Genomic DNA, 24,752 nt, shown 5'->3' with positions numbered 1-24,752 from the left:
CCCACCTGCCCCTTCGGACCTCAGACTTCACTGCATAGTTGGGAGCAGCGTGTGCAGCAACTCTGAGCTGCGCATTATACTCTCGATTCGTGCTGCAAACGCAGCCAGTCAGCAATACCTGAGGAGGATCCACTGCTCGGTCAGTGTGGTCAGGGAGCGCCGCTGTCGGATGAGCACCTTTGTCAAATGCGCCGAGAACCCTTTACACCGCTCCACGTGGCCCACACCCATCTCCTGGCAGGGGGAGAAGAGAGCATGCTGAGGGGCCGCTGGGAAGTGCTGGGTCCCATGCTCCTGGAGGGGAGCCCCTGCTGGGGCGGGGGTGGGGTGAGGGTACGGAGCCTGGGTGCGCTGCCCTCTAGAGGCGACACGTCCACCTCTGGGAGCAGCGCATCTCAAATTACGCTTCCACTGAAGTTCCATGAACAGGAACTAATTTAACATCAAAATTGGGTATCAGTGATCTTCTCTCAATTCACAGGGGGAAAAGATCTGAGGGTAGCATTCTCCATTTGAAGTTTTTCTTCTGTAATTTTTCTTAAGGATTTGGTCCTGTTAGCCAATGTTGAATAACAGAACTTATTATAAAATGCTCTCTGATTAAGCACAAAATTACATTGACTTATATTGTAAGTTTAATGACTGCAAGAAGTTCAGTCACTTCCAGTAATGGGCTGTGATCACTGGACCAGGTCTGAGGACGCTGCCCTGGATGAACAGAACTGGAGTCCCTGAGCCCCTGCAATCCCAAGGCTCTATCATCCTACCTTGGCGGGAGCTGCCAGGACTGCACTAAGCCTGGCATGCCGTGCAAGAGAGCGATAAAAATACTTCTGGCACCCCTCCCACGAAGACGAGATTTCCGTAAGCAGCCTGGGAAAGAAACCAACATGATTTACTTAATTAAAACCACTATCTCCACCCTAGATCCTGAGGAGTCAGAGACTGGTCCATTTAGCCGCAACCAGAAGCCAAGAGTCTGAACAGATTTATTTCTGTGAGGACCCATTCAGTCAGCCACTCATCAGTCCTTTATACAAAGGATGTGTTGCATACTTAGCACTGAAAGTAGAGTGGGAAAATAAACTATGACAATATGGCTTCCTTAATAAAAATGTTATGCCTATCTTGACAGTGGAGTCTAGGGATCATAAATTCTGATGCCTACAGGGGCCATGCAGATAACATACATGGTTAAGGACAGCCAAGCACAAAATGATCCTTGGCGATGACAGCTGAGAAGCAAGAGGGACCGTTACTGACCACAGTGAACCTGGGAGCATGTGTCCTATCAAAAGGAGGGCACTCTAGTCAACTTTCGACCACACGGGAAGGCAAGCACACTTGGCCAAATTTTCCCGAAAAACTGAAAATCCAGAATGTTTATGTAAAATTTCTACTTTTTACAGTGTTGTGTTGAACTCAAATTTAAAGCACCTGAGAGGGCCACTGAGCAAAGAAAACACACATATATGCTGTACTCAGCTCATTTCCAACCAGTTACTAACACAGAGGGAGCTCCACCTGTCTCCAAAGTCTATAGGCTTTAAAATTCAAGAACATATGGGAACTTAGGTTTATGTACATGGAATAGCTAAAAGTGTGGCCATTCTCTCACAGATTTTCACCTGTACATTCAAATCAATTGAGTAGACCTCAGGAAAAATCAAAGGACCAAAAAAAATAATGGGAGACATGAATACAAGGAGGAAAGAGGAATGGAAAGAAGAAAATCAACAATTACTAACTAACTACTGACACTTGCTTTAAACACTCAAAGTGGCCCCTTGTCTTCCTTACCCCACCAGATCCCCAACAGAGCCCAAACCACCCAATATTTCGAATTCGTCCCTTACCTTTATCCTAATGAAAGAAAAGAAGGTTAAAAAAAAAAGAAAAAATTAACACTGGGTGCTCACCACCTGCCAGTCCTGAGCCAGGCACTTTTCTAAATGCTAATTTTATGGCAACACTAGGACAGAAGTACTCCTCTCCCCACTTTGGCAAATGAGGCCATGGAGGCTTAGCTGACTTGCTCCATTTATAATTACAAACACAAACCTAGAATCAGCTGCCTGAGTGCTGCTGACTATAGACAATGCGCTCTGGAGATCCAATGGGTGAAGATGAAGCATCTCTTGAAGGTTTTTTGAACGGGCCCAGGAAAGACCTTTGCGATATGACAAACCTAGGAAATAAACAGCAGGTGGTTAAATAAAGAAACTCAGGAGAGAATAGATGTGCCAGGAACCCCCCAATGCCACTGCTACTCAAAGTCAAGTCCTAGGAACAGCATTGCCCAGGAGCTTGTTAGAAAGCTTACTCTCAGGCCCTGCCCCACACCTACTGAAACAGAATCCGCTTCTGCACTTTAGCAAGATTCCCCCAGTGATTCACACACAAGTTAGTCTGAAAAGTGTTGCTCCCTATGCACGTTGGAAGGGCGGGTGCTGTACAACATATGGTGATGAAAATAAAAAACATGGTTTCTGAGAAACCTCATTACAAAACTGTGAAACTACTTGGGAGTCACAAATGGTTCATCATAGGATTTTCGTGTGTGTTGACTGGGACTCACACGTTTCAAACCTTGCCTTCCACCTTGTTTCCCACCATCTCAACTGTCTCTACAAACTTCCCCCAAATCACCCATGTTATTTGTCTTCCTAATATCAGGTGAGTACACTTCACTGGGTTTCCATCGAGAACCTTACCAGTTTTTGCAAGGTGTTTAAAGAGGTCTGCTAAAGCTCGCTGCTTCTGCATGAGAATGTGCTTGGCTTCTGAGCGCTGCTTCTCCTTCTCTGAGGAGGGCTCCACCTTTAACCTCTGCAGCTCACTCATAGAGGAAATTACTTCACCTGCAGGGAAGACAAGGGGGAAAACATGGAAATCCCCAGGAATTCTTAATGTGCTCAAATTACCCAAGACCAAGGACCTGTCAAAACGAAGACCAGGTGTCATTCATCTTTATAGCTAGCATTTGGTAAATTCTCAATGATTAAACTGATCAAGACCCATGATAACGGAAAAATCAAAACACATGGCGCTTCATATCTCTCAACAACAAACAACCCAAATAAAGTAGATATTCTGTTTTTTTTTTTATTCAGGGGTTTCATAACCAATCAAGCAAAAAGCACTTATTGAACATGGATTATGTGCAGTGATTTACACTAAGAATTTTAAAAACTTGAGGTAAATTTCCAATACATACAACATGTATTGAGCTCCTACGCTGTACCTGGTAGTTGGTAAATGTTCTTTTAATCTGCACAGCTCCAGAAGAACTTTTTTGTAGCCACTCAAAGAGGCTCAGAGAAGTCTAGTCATCTTCTAAAGGCCATTCAGGTAAAGAGCAGACTTGAAGCCAGGATTTGAATCCTGGCTGAACCGACTCCAAAGCCCAAATTCGTTCTCCAGCATTGCACTGTCTTCCTGAGCACCCACCGGCACCTAGAACACCAGGGTGCTGCCAGCCCGCCACAGGCAGTGTTACAAGCTGACTGCATGGCCTCCCAAGCTCACGTTGAAGTCCTAACCCCCAATACCTCAGAATGTGACTGTATTTAGACATGGGGCCTTTAAAGAGCCAATTAAGATAAAAATGAGGCCGGGACTTCCCTGGCGGTCCAGTGGCTAAGACTCCACGCTCCCAATGCAGGGGGCACGGGTTCGATCCCTGGTTGGGGAACTAGATCCCACAACTAAGAAGTCCGCATGCTGCAACTAAGGAGCTGGCGAGCCGCAACTAAGACCTGGTGCAACCAAATAAAGATAAATAAATATATTTTTTTGAGAAGTTAAAAAAAAAGATAAAATGAGGCTTTATGGGCGAGTCCTAATCCAATCTGACTGGCATCCTTAACAGAAGAGGAGATGAGGACACAGAAAAGGCATCTACAAGCCAAGGAGAGAGCCTCAGAAAAAACCAACCCTGCTGACACTTTAATCTCCGACATTTAGCCCCAGAATTGTGAGAAAATAAATTTCTATTGTTTAAGCCACCAAAGATGTGGTACAGCTGACCCCTGAACAATGCAGGCAGGGCATCCTGAGCAATGGATAATAGGCTATTATTCTAACAAGTTTTTTTTTTTTAAAAGATCTCCCTGAGATCAGACTGCAGCCTCACTGAAGAAGGACTGGCTTCACCCTGACCGCACGCTCACTGCGGCTGGGGGGTGGGTTGAGGTGGCGGAAGTGCTGAAAGGCTGCCAAGGGCCCAAATGATCTTTTAAGGTCGGGAGTCCCTTTCCCAGCCACTGCTGATATGCTGTACAGCACGAACAGGGAAACGAGACTGCTACACCTCTCTGAAAGAAGTGGACTGTGGACAAACCTCCTTCTTCCTTTAACCCAAGAGAGACAACATTTTGAGAGGTGGGGACAGCCTCAAGACTCTAGGAAACCCTTTACTCGTGTCCCCAACCAGCAAGAGCTGACATGGACAGGGCTGCTGTAGAAAACGGCCTAACACTGCACCGGTGTGCACGGGAGGAGGACAAGGTGACCACCTGTGGGGTCTCAGCTGGCTCCTGTGTCTGGGCTCCGATGGTTTTTAACCCACTTGCTTAATTACCTGCTCAATGCTATTTAAGATGTCACAGAAGGACACAGGTATCTCATTCCAACCCTCCCAGGCCACTGAGGATACCGGAGAGAGCAAAGCCCCCTCATCCTGGGTGTGCACCCACCAGTGAACTGGTCGAGGCCCTCCACGAGGCAGGGTAGGGGGCTTCCCTTCATGAGCACCAGGCACATCTTCCTCATGCGTTTCACAAGCTTCGGCAAGCGACGCAGAAGGGCCCCCCCCCAGGCGGGAGGGGCACCCTGACGCTGTTCTGGAACCGCGGCCTGTGAGACAGAGCACAGGTTATTCTCACTGCCAAGAACAACAGTCCTAGCACGAACCTGCACGGGTGCTAAGTTTAAATGCTGCGCTGCTCCACACACACCTGGCTCAGCAACAGGAAACTCTCCTCTCCACGTCTCTGACGTCTCACGAGAACAAAGGCATCATCGCCAAAATTAAAACAGGCACGTGCCGCGGGTATTCAGCATTGTGTGTTGCTGCTGTGGGAGGTCCCCGTAGCAGAAGCCCTGCTCCCCACCCCCCGCAGCGCCTTCTGTGCTCGTCACCAGGGGCCTGAGCTTCTGCTCCATGAAGGTGGAGATCTGACAGCACAACTGCTGCCTTTAAGGTGCTGCACTGCACTGTGCTTCTCAGACACATAGGCAAAGCTAACCTGATTCGCCAAAGCTGACTTCTACCACCATCTCTCCCCTGCCTCCAATTCCTGACTAACAGTTCAAATACCAGGATCCAGATACTAGGCAACCATCGGAGGCCTATTTTCACTAGTTTTTTCCCTTGAAAATCCCTGAAATTCTGGGACTTCCTTGGCAGTCCAGTGGTTAAGACTCCATGCTTCCACTGCAGTGGGTATGGGCTCCATCCCTGGTAGGGGAGCTGAGATCCCACATGCCATGCAGCACGGCCTCCCACCAAAAAAGAGACCTGAAATTCCTGTGCTGTCATCAATAGTTAAGTTTAAAAATTTGATCAGCAGGACAAGTGGTGAACTGATGAATACAATCAAAAGAAAATTTGGCAGCCATATCACGTGTGCGGCCCTATCATGGCTGTATGCTCAATTTCTATTATGCTTTCTGAACTATTAAAATATTAAAAATCGCTTGAGGAACCCCACTGCTAACTCTATAGACCCAGGGTGGAAAGCACAGTAGGAAGACAAAAGTCATTACTCCCTTAAGAGTGCTCCCGGGCTTCCCTGGTGGCACAGTGGTTAAGAATCCACCTGCCAATGCAGGGGACACAGGTTCGAGCGCTGGTCTGGGAAGATCCCACATACCGTGGAGCAACTAAGCCCATGCGCCATAACTACTGAGCCTATGCTCTAGAGCCCGTGAGCCACAACAAGAGAAGCTACCATAATGAGAAGCCCGTGCATTGCAACAAAGAGTAGCCCCTGCTCACCACAACTAGAGAAAGCCCGTGCGCAGCAACAAAGACCCAACGCAGCCAAAAATAAATAAATAAAGTTACTGGTGGGGGGGGGGGAAGAGTGCTCCCTACACACAGTGACTATGAAGCAGGGACATCCTCCTGTAACAGGCCTGCTCACCCAAGGTCTCGATAACTGTTTAAATTTTCAGGAATTTTGCAAGCCAGCTCTTAACTCTTGGCGCTTGAAACTGGCCATGATGGGAGTACATATGTTTCTACACCACGGTCACCAGCAACCACTTCAAACCAGCAGATCACTGCACACAGTCACTCCCTGTGCAGCAGCTTCATCACGTGGGAGCTCAAAGCCAGCTTCAATATCCTAAACTGACACTTTAAATCTTCCCTCACAGGTAGATGAACTGTTCACAGGTAAGCACAACAGTCGTTTCCACAGGCTAACATGGAACTTCCAGCACCAGGATTAATTCTTTCTGCCTTACTCTGCAGCAGGTCATGCAATGCTATACCACTCGTCCAAAGAGGAAGATTTCAAAGGCATTCCCTCACCTAGTGCGAAGGACACTCCTGCCACAGAAAGCAAAGACCCCACGCAACTAGCTCAGGAATAAGCAAACACTATCCCACGAGCTAATACCTGTGCAGCTGCTGGCCGGGCTAACAGGGTCTCTCTCAGTGCCCGATTCAGACTCTGAATGGGCGACTCCTCACTTGCGGCTGCATCTGTTGGCCTTGGCAAAAAGTCTGGCTGTTCCTCCTTGTCACTCTCCACCAGGGATGACCGGCAGGGTTCACTCAGGACAGCTTCAAATTTCTTCATGAATTTAAAGAGGGTTCTGGCCCCAGGTAATGACAGAGATGGGCAGAAAAAAATAGGATGGAAAGTGAGGAAATATGTAAATGACATATAACACGTACATAGATAACTTAATAACTTGTACTTCTGGTACGTAATGAGCTCCTTAGAAACTGATAATCTTTTTTTAAAGGAAAAAGTATGGCAGGTGTTCTCGTCTCTCTTTTCTAGCAGGAAAAAAAAGCCAGGAACGGTGGGATCACTTTGCTCAAGGTGAGCAGGTGGCAGAGGACTCGACCTTCCACGGCACACAGCCTGCTCTGCCTCCAGGCACATCCGTTCCTCCTGCAGGGAGACTCTGCTTTGGGTGGAAGGGCGTGGTGTTGGGAAGCCAGCAAAACAGTCTAGTGTTTTTTAGTTAAGTTCAAGGCAGCACAAGTCAGGGCTCTGTAACAATGTAGTCATGCTGTCTACCATTCAAAAATTTGGAGTTTTGGTCACCCCCAGCTTTAAAAGATCAATTACCTGTGTGTCTTTTCCACAGACTGTTTAATAGACCAGAAGCTGACATCATTCCACTTGGATATCTTAACAAATTCCTGTAAGATAAATGAAGCTCAAGGAATGGCTTTATAAAGCTGGTGTCATTCTGTTCTTTCTAGATCATCTGTTTGCCAAAGACCAGAGCCCACTCCATCTCAAACACAGGACTGTGTGTCAGTGAACAAGTAAAACAAGTCTAATAAAGGAACCATGTGTTTGTCTCAAAGCAATGGAAAAAAAAAAGTGCTGCTACAATCAGTAGGTCACTATGTACTCTAGCTTAAACCAGGGATGGTTCCACGACCACTGAAAGTGTCAAAAAGAGAGGATCCTCCTTACACCCCCAGCACCTCAACAGCCCATAGCCCAACACCAGATGGTACGCATCTGAGGTGGAAGATCAGCCTGGGCAAGACCAGGGGAGCGGGCACTAACATCCCTCTTAGGAGCCTCTGAAAAGGGGCCACGCCCCGGAACCCTCACACACGCGGCCAGGTCAGCAATGGAGCCAATGCCACAAAATGAAAAACCCACCATGCTAGTTGGCAGTTGCAATGCTCTTCTCCATTCCCCAGATCCCCCTGCCTCACAGTCAAATGGATTAAAGAACAGAACTGCGGGAGAATTTGCTGATTTTGTCCTCCTAAGAGTGATTATGACAGCCGTTGATCTTACTTTAAGCTCTTTTTCTAGGGGGGAACGAAGTTCCACAATTTTGGCCTGGACCCGGTCAAAGAACTGCTTGTAATAATGGTACAAATTCCATAGAACACTGCAAAGTGAATCTGGAAGAAATAAAAAGGAAACAAAAACACCACACTTGCTGCATGTGCTGCTGGCTCCCCCTCTGAGGTTCACATTTCAGTGATGATCCTTCCTCCGTACTCTTTAGGCCACGAGATTACAGTGCAATGTAGCACATGCAGACTATGTAACAGCTCATCAGGAAGCCGGGGTTACCAGTTCCCAGAGATGTAGGCTCTAAATCCTACCCTATGTTTTCATTTCAGTTTGTACTGGATTTTTTTGGTTGCACTTTTGTTCTTAAGGATGGTGTACTCAGACATTCTGCCAAACTCACAATTTCCAACCTTTCTCGGAATCTTATTGTAAAGTCAGCAGAAACTAAGTCTGTTTTAAAAGATGGCATATTAAGAGGCTCACCTTGACAGCTCATTCACGTAAATCTATATTCATTTTACAGCGGCACTTTTGTCTAAACTGCTGTGGTCAGCGATAGGAATCGACAGTAGAAGTTTTATGTGCAGTTCCTTGACACGTGGCAGCGCTCTCCTGAGATCAAAGAACCTACTAATAATGGCCTGGATCAAGCAGAAGCTTAGCAGGACATATGCACTGTCTAGACAGAAAGATGTGCTGCCTCAACATGCCAGCTCCCGAGCTCTGCATCTGGTGATTTACCTCTGCCACGGTTCGCTAGCCAGGGCTTCATTTATAACCAGTCTGTACTCAACTATAATGTTTTTCTCTATACCTAACCTGAATCACATTATAGGAAAAGACAACTGAAACTGTCTTGTTTAAAACCTGGTATGCCACAAGACACTTGTCTCATGTGGAGAATTCAAAGGCTAAAATTAAAGAAAAAATATTATACATACATATGTATATCCTTACCTTTTCCTTCAACTTGTGGCATCAGCAAGACATGACAATGGAAAACCAGTAACATCTGAAGTCGTACGTGGAACTCTCCCAGTGAAGATCCTTCAATAAATGCTTGTAACGTGCTGACCAGCAACATCAGGGTCATCTGTCTGTCATCTTTATAGAGATTCAAAGAAGAAAACATACACGTGCCTGCCACCATCACTTGCTGTCACAAAGCGCACACAGTCTACTATGGGATTCCCGAGGGATGGCCGTCAAGTAGAGACACCAGTTAAGGTGAAGCTTTGAAGCAAGGACCATAGCTAAATTCCAAGCTGATTTAAAAACTACAGCCCCACTCAGGGTATGTGTGAAATGCACTCACAGCAAATTAGGAAACTGAATTATGAGGTACTTGTTCTAAGTAGGAGATGAAACCCTTTTAACTCAAGCATTTTAACTACTACCTACCAAGACAGAAACTTTCTCTTTGACTTGTCTCATGGATATAGAGAAGAAAACTTTACTTATGACTTGCTCTTTAGACTCTGGACAAGTCACTTAAACCTCTCTGACTTCCATTATTATTCTTAGTAAGAATAAAACTACACAGCTTTCTTGGCTGACCTCTCAGGAATACCTCGCAGTCATATGATACATCCTATGTGAAAGTAGTGGGGCGAGGACACATGGGAGCAGGTAAACCCCACACTCTGCTGCACTTCAAGCTTAGCTTGGACCCTCTAAATAAGCAGGGGATTTAGAGACGGGTGTTACCTTCCTGCTCTTCTGTTTGTTCTTGCATGTGCTTCTCCAGCATCTGATAGATGGAGAACCAATGCTTGGTGGATTTCTCAGTATGGCGTTTCATGGTATTATCCAAACTCATGGACCAGCAGCTGAAACATGGAAGTAGAGGCCAAGGAGGCATTTAAGGAAACCTATTCAAACATCTGAAACCACAGAAGCAGAAGCTAAATATTCACTATTCTCTCCTCCCAAATGGAGATGGAGAAGCTCCCAGTCTGCTGCCTCCGAACGCATGCTGTTGTCTGGTCTCCAGCTGACATACTACATAAACTCTGAGGAAACAAACTATCCAAAGACTATATCCCTACAACCTAAGTTCAGGAGGGGAAGTGACAAATGTATCACTTACTTCAGTTCCAGTTTACGCCAACGGATGACCATCTGAGTGACCACATCAAGATGCTTCCGCAGAGACAGGGCCCGACTTGCATTCTCCTCCCAATCCTGAAGAAACACAGATAAAATTTACTATGGCCATTATTCAGTCCCCTGACCACCTCCTCACTCAGGAACACCCTGGACTTTTCTTGAGCAAAGACCCCTGGGACCTTCAACAACTTTTATACTGATTTACCAATAACTAACCAGAATGAGTTTACATCCAGCTTATCCAGCTTTGAGTTCTTTCTGGTCACTTGACAGACCTCCAGCAGAGCAAATAGCACAGGGTTTGGAGACCTGAGTCTGAATCTCTGTTGTTAGTCACGTGACCCCTCCAAAGTCCAGAGCCCTAATCTGAAAATCAGGGGAGCACCAGCCCCTTCAGAGGCTGTGAGAGGACTGAGGGGCTGAAGAGTGGAGGCACCCTGCCGGTCTGAAGGCCAACCAAGAAGTCCTGGCAGACTGAGCCCTTAGGACTGGTGGACGCTGCGTCCCACCCTTGAGAACAGGTGAGGCAGGTTCCCTGTGTCCCATGGAGGCAGTGGCTTCACCTGCAATAATCTGACCTTATGTCAGAAAAACCAAGGAGTTTTCATCCTTTTCCAACCCAAACTATCACATCCTGTCCCTCTAACAATAAGAGAATCTCTTCAGTTGACTATAACTAAAATGAGGACTGGAGAGAATCCTCTTACCTGTGCCTTTGCCAGAAGGATCTCTAAGCCATTCAGGAACTTCGAGATGGGGCTGGAAAGTGGGAAACTACGAATCCTGTCCATTACAACCAGCAGCTGCAGGGGAGGGGGGGAAGGGGAGGGAAAAAGATTTGGGCATCCTTGTGGGACTGTCAATCACCCAAAGTCACAGGGTACTGAAGAGGGGCCTGACTGGAAGTTTCATGCAAAGGCCCTGCCTTGTGAGCACTTAGGAGAGCTGCGGGTGAAACTTCCAGGGCTGCAGATCCTGCCCAAGATAAACACTTTATCTGCTGCACTACTCTGGAAATAAGATTGAGTTTGATAAAGTAATTACTCTTATTACTCTCTGTTATAAGTTATTACAGAATTAGGTGAATGATCACAGAGCGAGGTCTGAGTTAAAACTTGAAAAAGCCAGGCCCTTGTTAGTATAAGGATGTGTCTGAATAAAGACAGCAACATAGCAGCACTTCAATACATGGACGGAAAACCCTGAGCAGCAGATAAAATAAGTGGAATATCAAACACCATTTACACAACAGCATTACAACCTGGTATATTCATCCTCCAGGGAATAACACTGCACTGAACCGCAGTTCTGTAAACCTCTGTTTGCGTATCCAGTGTGCAAGTCACTGCCCCCAGGACAGTTGAGAGGCCGCCTCCCCACCGCTGCCCTACCTGCTCAAGCGCCGGATGTTCTGGCCAATCCTGCAGCAGCTGGCGGACGGCCTCTGAGAAGCCTTCAAGCACAGGCTGGCAGTGCCGAGCTTCCGGGACGTTGGGGTGATGGTAAAAGTCATAGGGACCGTCAGGCTTCACCATCAGGTCCAAGGTCCCCTCCCCAAAGAGAGTGTTACGGGACAGGGTGTAGGCCAAAAGTTGGCTGCCCAAGAGCTGGTCATTCAGCTCAACTCCTGTGAAGTTAACAAGATCACTGTAAAGTTGGTATCTGTAAAGTTGGTATCAAGTTACAATGAGGTCAGCAACATGCTCAGAAATAATGAATGACTGCGACTAAATGAAGTAGATATTGCAATGCCATTCACCCACAAAGCAGCAAAGGTCTAAAAGGCTGTGACCCCAATACTACAGTGGTCACCAAAATCTGCCCCAAGTTTCGGTATATACAGAGGAACTCAGATGCTGCCTGCATGTAATCAAGAGGGTGCAGAGTTTGGTTTGAGGATTCCAATTCCCAGTTTTTGTAGCTCTTCTTGGTAGGCAGAAATGAAATTTAAAGCCTCCTTCCTACTTGCAAGGAATAACTCATGAGGTCACATAGGAAACTGCATCAAACCATATCCTGTGAGATTAATTTCTGAGTTGCCACGTTGCTCCCAGGAATACATGATTTCATTAGAAAAGCACTGATGCTGTGAAAGGGAAATTGGAAATAATGCGGAGAAACGAGACCATTTAAACTAATTCTATATCCTTACTCTTAATCCCTTTAGCCCCATGTATTCAAAGGGTGAAAACCCATCTTTATTGCAGAATTTTAAATCAATTTTTTGGAATTAGCTTAAGTCCTTTAAGATAAGGAAACAATAAGGAATTTAGCAAAAAACAGGGACGTAATAGTTTCAACTGTCCCAGAAGTAGCAAGCACATCTATTCGTTTTGATTTCCCAAGAGCTTAACAAAAGTAAACTACCATACCCATCAGGGGGTAGAAGTTTGTCACAAGCGATGCCCCAGTCTGGTAGCAGGACAGAAACAGGCTGAGGTAGTGCTCTGCCACGTGTGGCGGCGGAGTCTGCTGGTACCAGAGGGACCGAGCAAAGCCGAGGCACAGCTGCTGGTGTATCAGCATCACAGCCTGCATTGAGCTCTGTGACAGGAGGGCGGGCTCTGTGGCAGTCTCCTCTTCTTGTCCATCTGAAGGTCCCTTCTTTGCCTCTAGTGTTGGTTCTACCAAAATATCTGCGAAGTCCTGTAAATAATATTAGAGCAATTGAACTTTTAAAGTCAAAATCCAGTTCTAGTAAGACTAAAAGGAAGGGGGAAGGATGGAGTGTGAATGATCAAGAAAATGAAAAAGGGAATTACGTGCACTGAGAAATGTTTTAAAAATTACAAAACCATTCAAAGGGATGTAACAGGAACTAACATAGTGCTTGCTGTAGGTGAGTTACAGAGTAAATCCTAAGAGTTCTCATCACAAGGAAAAAAATTTTTTTCCTTTTATTTTGTATCTATATGAGATGATGGATGTTCACTAAACTTATTGTGATAATCATTTCATGATGTATGTTAAGCCACATCACTATGCTGTACACCTTAAACTCATACAGTGCTGTATGTCAATTATATCTCAATAAAATTGGAATAAAAAAAAAGAATTCAAAGGGCAGGTGTGTGGTACCAAGGGGACTCGTTCCAACCTCTCCATGCGGTGGGAAGTGTGTCCTGAACTCCCACTCTTCCTCCTCCTCCTCGCTCAGGGCTGTCCTAGAGTTCCTGCCCCGGTATCTGTACAGGCTGCTTTCCTGCTCGGCCTTCTCTTGGGCTCTGCGTTCCTGTTCATCCCACTCATTGATGATTTCCTAAAAAAATCACACATTCCGAAGGAAGCTTATTTGCCTTTGCTGAGGCATTTACAATGAACAAGAGGCAAGACTTGCTATCTCTTCCTCATGAAAACAAAATACCATGGTTCAAGAACAAATAAATGCCGACATCCAAGACACTAAATTCCATGTAACAGAGAGCAAATGGGATTTGTTTTCAAACTGTGTATCTGCAGCAACCTGAGTTTCCCAAACACCCCCCTGCTGTATTGTTACAATTTCGCAGGTGTGAAAACTTGCTGTAGTGGCACGACTGGGGGCTCCCCATCAGGCGTAAATGGTGCTCTGCATTAAGGACAGGGTGAGGGTCAGCAACGTGGGTGTGTGATGCAGACTGCACTTGGCCAGCACCTCAGGGAGATATCCTGGGGGTCTGGAAAAGGGAAAATGGGCTGGGGACTGGGTGGTCGAGGGGAACTAATCAGGCAAAACCGGGCTATACGATACCAGACATTTCTTAAATTCCCTACTACCTCTAAAGCCCTAAAATTGGCAAAAACTATAAAGAAACCACCCAGTATTGAGAAGAACTGAGAAGATAAGCAACCCCAGGATGACAATTTGTATTAAAAGCCCAAGCAAGCAGTTAACCTTTGTCTCAGCAATTCTGTTTTCTAGAAGCTTTACCCAAAGATCTGGCTTTAAGACTTTTAGGATGGCACTGGTTTGTTTTTTTTTTTTCCCCCCAAAACAGAAAAAAAACCTTTACATATAAATGTAAATATTCAGTGAAAGGAACTGTTAAATGACTTACCCATACAACAGAAAACCCGCAGTCACTAAATATGATGCAGGTGGAGAATACCATAATCATGACGGAAATAAGCACTAAATTTTAGCTGTTAGATTTTTAAAGGCAAGTTGTAAAACAGAATGGACTTTCTTAGTGGTTTGTAGGGCTCGAGCCATTTGAGGACATTATCTCGGGGACCACAGAGGGTATAGCATTGTCCTCAACCAGAGCAGCCCTTTTATCTGTTAAATACTGGATCACTCTGCTAATATTTGTATTTTTTAAAAGGGTCTACTCCCCGCCACCCTAAAAAATCGTAAACCACTGGGAAAAAACAGCTGTAAAAAATTTAGTGTCACAGATGTACACTTACAGATACATGCACAAATGAGCAAGCCTATAATAGAACACACCAATGTGTTAACAGTTATATAGTTTTGAGTGGCAGGATCGAATAATTTCGCTTATACTTATTCTTTTAATTGTCTACAATGAAAACAAGTTGCTTTTGTTGATAAGGGAAAAAACAATTTATTTTTTAATTTTATTTATTTATTTTTTGCGGTACGCAGACCTCTCTCTGTTGTGGCCTCTCCCACTGCACAGGCTCCGGACACGCAGGCTCAGTGGCCATGGCTCACGGGCCCAGCCGCTCCGCGGCATGTGGGATCTTCCCGGACCGGGGCACAAACCCGCGTCCCGTGCATCGGCAGGCGGACTCTCAACTACTGCGCCACCAGGGAAGCCCCAGAATTTATTTTATTTTATTTTCTTGGCTGCGCTGCTTGGCTTGCAGGATCTTAGTTCCCCAACTAGGGATTGAACCTAGGCCCCTATTTTCTTAATATTAATAAAAGTTCATTCAATTACATGGCAAAACCCACCATAAAGTCAAAGAACCAAAAAAAAGGAGAGAATATTTGAAGTGTGTATCAGGCATAAAGGGCTAACAACACTTAATATTTTTTTTAATCTCTTAAAAATTGACAAAGGCCCCTAAACCTGACAGTTAAATGGGAAAAAGCCAAGTAGCAGACACTAGATCCCCAGTACCTTCCCACACTGTCTCACCTACACCGGGCACCGCTAGTGTCCTGTAGGCGACCTGCTCGTGCCCCCAGCTCCCGTCAGGAGGAGGGCTTACCTGACACACATGTCTGAAGAGCTGCAGGGCCCGCTGGTCCAGCTCTCCCTTGCACAGCACGTGGGAGCGCAGGTACAGGAGGGCGTTCAGCAGCAGCTGTTCTTGGGTGGGGCAGGGCCTCTGGCTCTTGCCCTCCAGCTCCTTTCCTCCCAGGCGCTTAAGGAGCAGCTTCCCAAGGCCTCGCAGGACCTCCTCCGACTTCACCGAGCACAAAGCATCTGCGTGAGCATAGTAGGTGGGGAAGGTGGGGCCCACTGATGGGAAAGCCAACAGGGATGTGGCCAGGGCACCCAGCCTGTGCGCGCAGACCACACCACCATGGAGTGAGGCGTGGACCTCGCACGCCACCAGCCGCATGCCATGCTGCAGCTGCAGGACGGATGCCTGCAGCGGGGCTGCTGCGTCTGGGTAAAGGGCGAACTCCTCTGCCAGCCGCCTCCGGAACTGGTGGTGTGACTGCTGCCAAGAGGCCTCCTCCTTCAGAAGGTTCTGGGCCATCTGGGCAGCCCGAGGTCCGTCCGTGTGGAGGGCCTGCAGGAGCCGAGTGAGCAGGTCCTGAACGGCAGAGGCCTTGGCGATGCTGGTGACATAGTGGTGGACCTCCTGTACCAGGGACTCATACGCAGGCAGCGGGGGCCTGAAGGCCTGCTTCTTGGACAGGCTGCAGATTAAGTTCTCCAGCTGATCAATTCTCTGGCGAAGCAACCTAAAGGCAAATTAACACAGTATGCAAATTCTGTCAGAAGCAAAGCAGCAAATCTAGACTGAGTCTCAGGAAAACAGCAGGAAGACATTTCAGCCACTGAGGCATAAAATGATACATGGACAATTATAATGAAAATGGATAATATATACACAGGCATTTACTACGTGCAACACGTGTCGTTGAGCACTTCGGGGGCACGTCTCACTGAAGTGGGCACTATTACCTTCCTTTTACAAATACGGCACTGAGGTTTAAGGTATTGAGTGGTCTACCCAAGGTTTAAAGCCAAAGGTCAGGGACAGGACTGGAACTCAGAACCCACTACTAAACAGTATTTCCTAAGGTAACAGATCTCCACAGTGCACGTCATCACACCCCACTCCTTCCACATTGAGAATAAGCTCTGCTTTCAACCCTCCTGGCCCCATGCGAGTCCTCCCCCGCCTTTCACAGAGTATGTATTTTTCCTGATTATAACCATGGCTTTGGGATCTACCTGCTAATGTAGTTCAGAGATGTAGACCATAACCTCAGCTTAACACTGTAACTATACTACAAAATGTCTTTTTAAAAAGAATATTCAAGCCAATAACCCCCAACTGGAATAATCACCACAGTGTTACCTGACGTGAGGATGAGAGTGATCGAGGACTACTTCATCCTCCAGGTCTCTTCCGGTCTGCAGATGGGATGAGAGGGTCCGGGTCTTCCACTCACACTGCAGCTGTTGTAACTAGCGGAAGGGGAGAGACTGGTCTGCTGTGCCCAGCTAGGGCCAGGCCCCAGAGACAAAGCCCTGGGGGAGGGTCGCTCCCTGGATGGAAGGAACCTGAATGACCCAAGGGCAGGGGTTTCTGTTCCACTAACCTGGACCACTCACCTCAGAGCTGTCAGGTGAAAAGACACTATCTCACTTATGCCAATGAACTTCTAAGTCTCTGCTACAGCAGTCTGGTCATCACCCCAACTAACATAATTTTCCTTCTTCAAAATATAGAACTAGTGTATCACTATCTTAATGTATTCAGTTCCTGAGTTTGGTTGCAAGTTCAAATAGCAAGAGATACACCACATTATCCGAATCTACCTACTTCCTGAGTTTTGGATAACAAACACCCAAAGTTCAAAACCTAAGGAATGCTATACGCTGTCTAAAGAAGTTACCCAAATCCAAATATCCACAACATACTTTAGGCAGAGGGATCTGGATAGGGAAGGATACCACTAGAGTTCTCCTGCTGTGCCCTCTGCCCAGGGCAGCCTATCAGCAGAAACATCAGAAAGGCCCCTCCCGGTGCCTGAACCTACTCAGAGGAACCCGCAAAGAGGAAAACACAGTCTTTAGAACACACTCCTGGAATGTCACAGGGCAGCTTATGTACAATCATCCCTCTGTGCTCTGAGCATCCAAAGGGAGACAAAGGAGTACTATACTAAGCAAAGCCAGGCAGTCAGGGATGCAGCCCGCGCTCCAAACCCTCCCTCCATACCTCTTCCTTGGCGTACTTGAGCTTGTACTCCCTCTTCACGGCGGGGTCGAAGCGTGCCTGGGGAAGCCAGGTCTGGATCTGGAGCAGGCCCAGGCTCACCCACAGGCTCCCACGGTGGGCTGGCTCAGGCAGGTCCCGCTTACCCTCCCCCTCCCCGAACAAGTGGCGCAGGGAGGTGAGCAAAAGGCACAGCAGCTCCTTGGGCAGCGTCTCCTGCCCGGCCATGTCCCCGAGAGTCTGGGCCACGTGCTGGCATGCCTGGCTGTCCCCAGGCAGCAGCTGCTCACAGTTCTGCACGTACTCTTGCCGCCGGGGCTCGGGGAGCAGCTCTGCCAGGCCAGCCAAGTGCCGGCACAGCACCAGCCGCTGCAGATGGGAATCCGTGCGTCTGTGGGGACAGGGAAGCACTTAAGGGTCTGCGCCACAGCGACCACCATTCCTTTCTCATGCTACTTGTTCTTCCAGAAAATGACAAGACAGACTGCACTGCCTACACCTAGAGGTGAATTTCTGTTCTCACTTAATCTGATACGGTTTTCCAAGTACCACCTTCTTGATCACAATATACTTATAGCTGACAAGAGTGGCTGGCCAGCTCACAGCAGGCTCTGTCGTGGACTGAAAACCTGCTCATCCAGCCAGAAAACACCCTTCCTCCACCCACTGGAACTAGCCACTATTGAAGAAAGCTCTGACCGAGGTCCCCACTACATGCTCTGGAGGAAAGATGGGAGCTGTACCGTCTACCTGGGGGAGGGAATACCTGAACTCTGCTACAGAAGGGACAGCCATGTTGGTCCAAAGCACCGAGCTGATGTCCTGGAGCTGCTGTGATCTCTCAACCCACTCCCCCAGGGTGACATGTGAGGAGGACAGGATGGGGAGGCCGCTCACATCCCAGGGACTTGCTCTGTAGCTGCTGGTCAAGACTTCAAAGCAGCACTTGGAGAACACGGCTCTACTGAGACTTCCAGGACCCTGATAAGGGGAGAGGAGTCATGTTAACTTTTAGAAATCAAAAAAAAGGGTTTCAACAAGCAGCACTGGGGCACCTTAGAGGAAAGAAAGAAATTTTAAAAGGAGATTCAGGTTGCTAGAAACAGGTAAACATCAGCCTGAGACAGGACCAGAAGGGCAGAACGGGGGCGGGTGCAGTGGGCCTTTGAAGGACTCCATTCTCTATGAAGGAGGAGCAGTGGGTGCTTTAGTCATGCAGAAGAAAACCCCTCAAACCTGGGCATCAGGAAGACCAGTTGTGCAGCAGAGCTGGGGGCAGGAAGGTGAGACCTGAAGGCAGGGGAAGGAGTTGGAAGACAAATAGAAGAGCCAGGGACAAGCCTGTCTCCCTGGACTGTTAACCTGGGACACAGGAACAGCTGTCCATGAACGAAGGGTTAGCGGGTCAAATACACGAGAGCAAACCTGACTCTATGCAACTCTTGGGGACCCATAAGGTTTAACACTAAAAGCTTTGAGAGATGTTTTACACTAAAGAAATCAATCTTAATAGAGCAATGGAACAGAACTGAGTCCAAAAATAAATCCATGAACATTGTGGGAATAAGGTGTTATGACAGAGGTGGCCATTTCAAAAGAGATGGAAAGGATGAACTAGTCAAAACTGGCGTTGCTAATACTGCTTTAGGATATGCTTGTTTGTATAAAATAAAAAATTTGCATCCCCACCTCACAAAACAAGATATCCAGATGAGACTGATGTAAACATAAAACAAAAACAAAAACAGAAAATATGAGGGCTTCTCTGGTGGCACAGTGGTTAAGAATCCGCCTGCCAATGCAGGGGACATGGGTTCGACCCCAGGTCCGGGAAGATCCCATATGCTGCGGAGCAACTAAGCCCATGCGCCACAACTACTGAGCCTGCGCTCTAGAGCCCGTGAGCCACAACTACTGAAGCCTGTGCGCCTAGAGTCCATGCTCCACAACCAGAGAAGCCACCGCAATGAGAAGCCCGTGCACCGCAATGAAGAGTAGCCCCTGCTCGCGCAACTAGAGAAAGTCCACGCGCAGCAATGAAGACCCAACACAGCTGGGGGGAAAAAAAAAAAGGAAATATGAGAAAATGTGTTTTTTAACTCTGTGGGTAATGAAGGAAGATTTATTTAAAAAGCATGATACCAAAGCCAGAAAGTAGAAAGGGACCGGCATATTTAGAAAACACTATAAAACTTCTGTGATATAAGAAAACATCTTCAAACTTGAGAGACAACAGAACACTACAAATGTATCTCCAAATATATGTTGGGTAAAGGTTTAATATCTATAATACATAAAGAGATCTTCAATAATAAAATGATGATTAATGACTTTTCTTTTTTTTAACAAAATGAGCAATAAACATGACTGGAAAATTCAGAGAAAGAAATAAAGCAATCAATATACATATGTAAAGACATTCAACCTGAATAATAATCAAAGGAATATGTATCAAAATGAGACTTTTTTTTTTAACTGTATGACTGGCAATAATTTAAAGTGTTAATAACACCTAGTGAGGCAAAGATACGGAAACACAGGATATATGATAAGTGAAACGTGCTCTAGTCCCAAGTCCACCGTGGTCATCGTGACTTCATGTTCTCCCTCTTCACTGTCTCTTTGCAGGTTTAAAAAGTGAAAAAACGAAAACCTACTTCCCTAGACGTTCTAATAATATTTACAAATCTCTTTAAATGTGAAGACACTTTGGCCAAGGGTTAAATTCCAATTCTTGTCACACATCCACAGAAATACTCAGACAAGTGGACAAAGGCTTATACAAGGGTAGTTGATGCAGGTATGTTTGCTACAGGAAGGGGGAGGAGAAGGCAAGAAACCTCAATGCTTATCAAGAAGAAAGTGATTAAATGCATTACAGCACATTAGTACAGTAGAATACCTTAAAAAGAATAAGCTGGAATGACAGGTGCAAATTTTCACGACATATCATATGAACCAAGAAGGTGGCCTTGTTTTTATTTACATATGTATTTAATATAAAAATGCATGTTAACAGAAGGATACAGAACAAAGAGTGGTTATTCCCAGTGAATTCTACATTATATACATATATAAATACACATGTATACATATTGTGTATGTATATGTGTATGCATATATATATACACACACGTATGCACACATATCTACATGTTTGTGTACTGTTTAAAATCTTATAATTAGAAAAAATATTTCAATTAGAAGAGAAATTAAAGACTTTTTAAAGGAAATTGTGTTTACATTAATTCAGGATTTCCCAAATCATTTAAGATGGAATATCTTTTTTGAAGGGACACTTATTAATATCTTACAGAAAATAAAGTATTGCAATCATTTACTTTTAGTCACTGCTCTGTCCTAGGAATAAATGTTCATTGCTAGATCCATTGAGAAGTTTCTTCTACTATCATCAGCCATTTTTATAATTTTATGGCAACAAACCTTTAACGTGGGGTCCAGAAGGGACTTGGGTGTCTCCCTCTGCTGCACACCAGGCAGAGGGCTCCATGTTAGCCAGTACTCTGGATTTGTGGTCACAGTACTGCTCCAGAAAGATGTAAACGTGGAATTAAATAACTCGGACCACAAAGAGATCCTTTCTTCAGTAGACATCTAGAGATAAAGGAATAATTAGATAAGAGAGTATTTGAGAAAGGTTCCATGAATCGTTATAAGGTCTCTGTCTTGTAAGACTCATCTAAAACTAACATGGGTTTAAAGATTATTAATCCTAATGTTCCTGATTTTCTGCCACCCCAGTTGTCTTGGTCAAGTCACTTAACCTATTTATAATTTTATAAAACGTAAGATCTGACTTTATAAAAGTGCATGAGAAAACTTAATTAAAATAATCACACAATTATGTGATCAAAATAAATAAATGAATAAAACATTATTATCAAAAAAATTTAACGTTGTACTAATGAAGTTACATTAACTACAGTTTACCACTATTCACATTTAACAGTTACTCTTGTGGAAGGGTAAAAAACACTCTGACAATACATTTTTGAGCAAATAAAATAAAAATAAGCAAATATTTTAGCCTCATTTAACTGGAAACCAAATGAAATGATCTGTGATAAGAGTAGAGAAATACCAAGGAAATTACTGCCAAAGAACATTCAAAGTTCTCCCCTTTGAAACTTAATTCAGATAAGACTAGAGTTTTACAACATGCAGTTTTTGAGAATAAATAGATGTTCTGCAATCAGTCTGCCATAGAAAATCTAATCAGCTCATAGTGCAAAGGAAGTTTTTTGATTTTGATTTTGGTTTTTACCTTTTGATGGTGCACTAAGGACCAAAGGTCTCGAAGCTCTTGAGGAGCAACTGGTGTGTGCTTAAGACAAAACGTGATGTGATGACTTATCTCCTCCTCTATATGGGGTTGCTGGTTTTTGCTGGACCTGCTCCAAAAATAAAGAGGGAGAGAGAGTGGGCTGTAGGCTTTCAATGAGCTGCTAGAAAACTGCTATGTAAGGGAAGATGGAACACACAGGACTTGGAGTACATTTATTTAAAAATGAGCAAATAATTCTACTGGAAGAACACCTAGTAACATTCATTCATTCATTCATTTATATAAATTTATTTAATTAATTTATGTATTTTTGGCTGTGTTGGGTCTTCATTGCTGCGCACGGGCTTTCTCTAGTTGCGGCAAGTGGGGGCTACTCTTCGTTGCGGCGTGCGGACTTACTGCAGTGGCTTCTCTTGTTGCGGAGCACAGGCTCTAGAGGTGCGGTTTTCAGTAGTTGTGGTGTGTGGGCTCAGTAGTTGTGGCGCACGGCCTTAGTTGCTCCGCGGTATGTGGGATCTTCCCGGACCACGGCTCAAACCTGTGTCCCCTGCATTGGCAGGCGGATTCTTAACCACTGCACCACCAGGGAAGTCCCACACCTAGTAACTTTTAGAAGTGCAGTCAAAACAGGCAAAGCATCTTCAAGAAGTTTTGGCTTTCCAAAGTGGCAAATGACCTCCCTCTGCTTCAGCAACTACGCCCCCTCAAGACAACGCTGTGTAGAATACACGGAATAACCTTGCAAGAAAATAAGTGCCCCCAAAGGAAAAAAACTGAAGGATGGCTCACCTTCTCAGGCAAGCCTGCGTCATAAAATCCGCTGTGACTCTGTACTGCCAAAGCATAGCCAGGTACTCCATTGCAGGCCAGAGCTGAACACTCCTGGTGAGCTGGATTAAGGAGGTAAAGCCTGGCTGTGACAGGGAGGAAGCTTCGCTGTGCTTTTTCTCCAGAAAACCAAGTGAAATTCCTCTGGCTTTTAGCTCTGAACACTGAGCATTCACAAGACTCTTCAATTCATCTGGACAAAAAGACACACAGTGGTCAGTGGTCAGGCTCAGATTCCCAACAGCCAGTCACATGACCATTAGCTTAACCTGAGTTCAACTTCACCTGAGCTTGAGTGTCTCATGTGTTAATACAGGGGTCCCCAACCCCCGGTCCGGTCTGCAGCCTGTTAGGACCTGGGCCGCACAGCAGGAGGTGAGCAGCGAGGCGAGTGAGCGAAGCTTCATCTGCCGCTCCCCACCGCCCCCCACCGCCCCCCATCGCTCCCCATTGCCCCCCATCACCGCCTGAGCCATCCCCCACCCCAGCCATGGAAAAACTCTCTTCCACGAAACCAGTCCCTGGTGCCAAAAAGGTTGGGGACCGCTGTGTTAAATAATGCTATTAATACCTGCACAATTCCAATGATAGAATTAAATAATATATGTAAAGTTTAAGGAATTCCCTGGCAGTCCAGGGGTTAAAACTTGGGCTTTCACTGCCGTGGATCTAAGTTTGATCCCTGGTTGGGGAACTAGGATCCCACAAGCTGCGTGGTGTGGCCAAAAAAAATTAAAGGGAAAAAAAAAAAAAGTTTAGCCCTATGCCTGATACTTATTTAGTGGTCGGTATAAGTATACAGGGAATAAATAAATAAATAAAAGGAGAATATCTAAGGGAAAACTTTAAAAAACTTATTGGCTGCAAATAAATAAATAAATAAAACGTATTGGCTGCAGAGCAGAGGATATGCTTAGAACATCTGTCAGCTAGCCAAACTCCAGAGCACATTACCTGGGTTGACATCTTCCAGAGTATTAGCTCTGAGGACCAACCCCCAGGCCTGTAGGAGACTTTTCTTTAATGTCCATTCAGAAGCAACCATTTGGAGCCGACTAATGTCTTCCCACCATCCACTCTCCCCAAGGGCAGGCATCCGCTCTCTGATGGCAAGGGCTTTGTTAAAGACCTTCAATTGTGAAAAACACTCCACCACCAGCTTGTCCTGAAACAATAAAACCCAGGAGAGCCTATTACAGAGGAGAAGAGTAGTTCTTTTAGCAGCCTATTCATGGCTGAAAAAAATGTTTTAAATATTTCCTTAATGATTCTATAAAACATAAAGTTGGTTTACTCCTGTAGATCTCAGGATATTCACAGTAATACAGTTAAAAGTCTACTCAGCCTTAAAAGTCTCAAGAATAAGTAAAATGATAACATTTAACAAGTCAGTTAATAGTACTCATTGAACATCTAAGAATTAAGCTGTGCAAGCAAGGCTGAGTATAGTTGAATGGCAGTCCCCACGTTCCAGGAGAGCTGCCAAAGAGGTCAAATCTTTGTGTTTCCTGCATGCTTCCAAGTCGTACCTTAAAAGGAAACGGTCGTCCCAGAAACTTCTGTAACTTCTTTATACCCGTGAATCCACCAGTTGGGCTCCCCAAGCAATTCTGAATATGTTCTGAGACGGTCTGAACCTCTTTGTAATATCTTTAACAAAGGAGATAAAGGGCAGAAGGGAAGTAAGGAAAGGGGGAAATGCTGGATGGTAAGAACATCACTCACATTTTGTATTTGATTTACATTCACCAACAGGCCAAGGGAACAAACCAAAGTAAAGCCAAGAAGAAGCACATTTCAATTCCTAACCCTCCTCCCTTTAATGTCAATACTGTAGATACTGACGTTGTTACTCTAAATATGACTCTTACTTGTTTTCGTGGTTCATCAGGAGTTGCGGGATCTGACGAATCAAATATTTTAAAACCCAGTGCCAGTGAAGGGCAAGCAAGGCCAGGCCTGGTGCATCCACTTTTACTGTATCGGCCACGGTCCAGAACCGGTCCCGCCACCGCACAGAACCCAAGATCTAAAAACAAAGTAAACCAAAACTGCTCACAAACATCTCCCAGTAAAGGACACGGAACACTGACTTCAATCATTAATCAATACTCAACATACACACGTTAAAGATCTAGCATCCG

At 45.5% G+C, this 24,752-nt stretch overlaps 1 protein-coding gene across 1 annotated transcript in view; it reads right to left on the bottom strand.

Annotated features, from left to right (window-relative positions):
* MDN1 (midasin AAA ATPase 1) overlaps window positions 1-24,752 on the bottom strand; it is a 154,869-nt gene that overhangs the window by 31,974 nt on the left and 98,143 nt on the right. The window contains exons 54-78 of the mRNA XM_060168184.1: window positions 24,480-24,637; window positions 24,138-24,258; window positions 23,563-23,773; window positions 22,570-22,801; window positions 21,760-21,886; window positions 20,919-21,089; window positions 18,241-18,455; window positions 17,478-17,865; window positions 16,611-16,720; window positions 15,282-15,987; window positions 13,219-13,380; window positions 12,494-12,767; window positions 11,513-11,748; window positions 10,829-10,924; window positions 10,102-10,196; window positions 9,720-9,841; window positions 8,970-9,116; window positions 8,007-8,116; window positions 7,314-7,387; window positions 6,630-6,828; window positions 4,698-4,857; window positions 2,715-2,861; window positions 2,062-2,188; window positions 768-873; window positions 119-234 (exon numbers count right to left, since the gene is read on the bottom strand). Coding sequence (XP_060024167.1) covers window positions 119-234; window positions 768-873; window positions 2,062-2,188; window positions 2,715-2,861; window positions 4,698-4,857; window positions 6,630-6,828; window positions 7,314-7,387; window positions 8,007-8,116; window positions 8,970-9,116; window positions 9,720-9,841; window positions 10,102-10,196; window positions 10,829-10,924; window positions 11,513-11,748; window positions 12,494-12,767; window positions 13,219-13,380; window positions 15,282-15,987; window positions 16,611-16,720; window positions 17,478-17,865; window positions 18,241-18,455; window positions 20,919-21,089; window positions 21,760-21,886; window positions 22,570-22,801; window positions 23,563-23,773; window positions 24,138-24,258; window positions 24,480-24,637 — 4,610 coding nt within the window. The remainder of the gene's footprint in view (window positions 1-118; window positions 235-767; window positions 874-2,061; window positions 2,189-2,714; window positions 2,862-4,697; window positions 4,858-6,629; window positions 6,829-7,313; window positions 7,388-8,006; window positions 8,117-8,969; window positions 9,117-9,719; window positions 9,842-10,101; window positions 10,197-10,828; window positions 10,925-11,512; window positions 11,749-12,493; window positions 12,768-13,218; window positions 13,381-15,281; window positions 15,988-16,610; window positions 16,721-17,477; window positions 17,866-18,240; window positions 18,456-20,918; window positions 21,090-21,759; window positions 21,887-22,569; window positions 22,802-23,562; window positions 23,774-24,137; window positions 24,259-24,479; window positions 24,638-24,752) is intronic.

This window comes from Lagenorhynchus albirostris, chromosome 12 (genome assembly GCF_949774975.1).
Source record: "Lagenorhynchus albirostris chromosome 12, mLagAlb1.1, whole genome shotgun sequence".
Lineage (NCBI taxonomy): Eukaryota > Metazoa > Chordata > Mammalia > Artiodactyla > Delphinidae > Lagenorhynchus > Lagenorhynchus albirostris.
The sequence above is the reverse complement of the archived record's forward strand: the minus strand, read 5'-3'. Positions and strand labels throughout refer to the sequence as shown.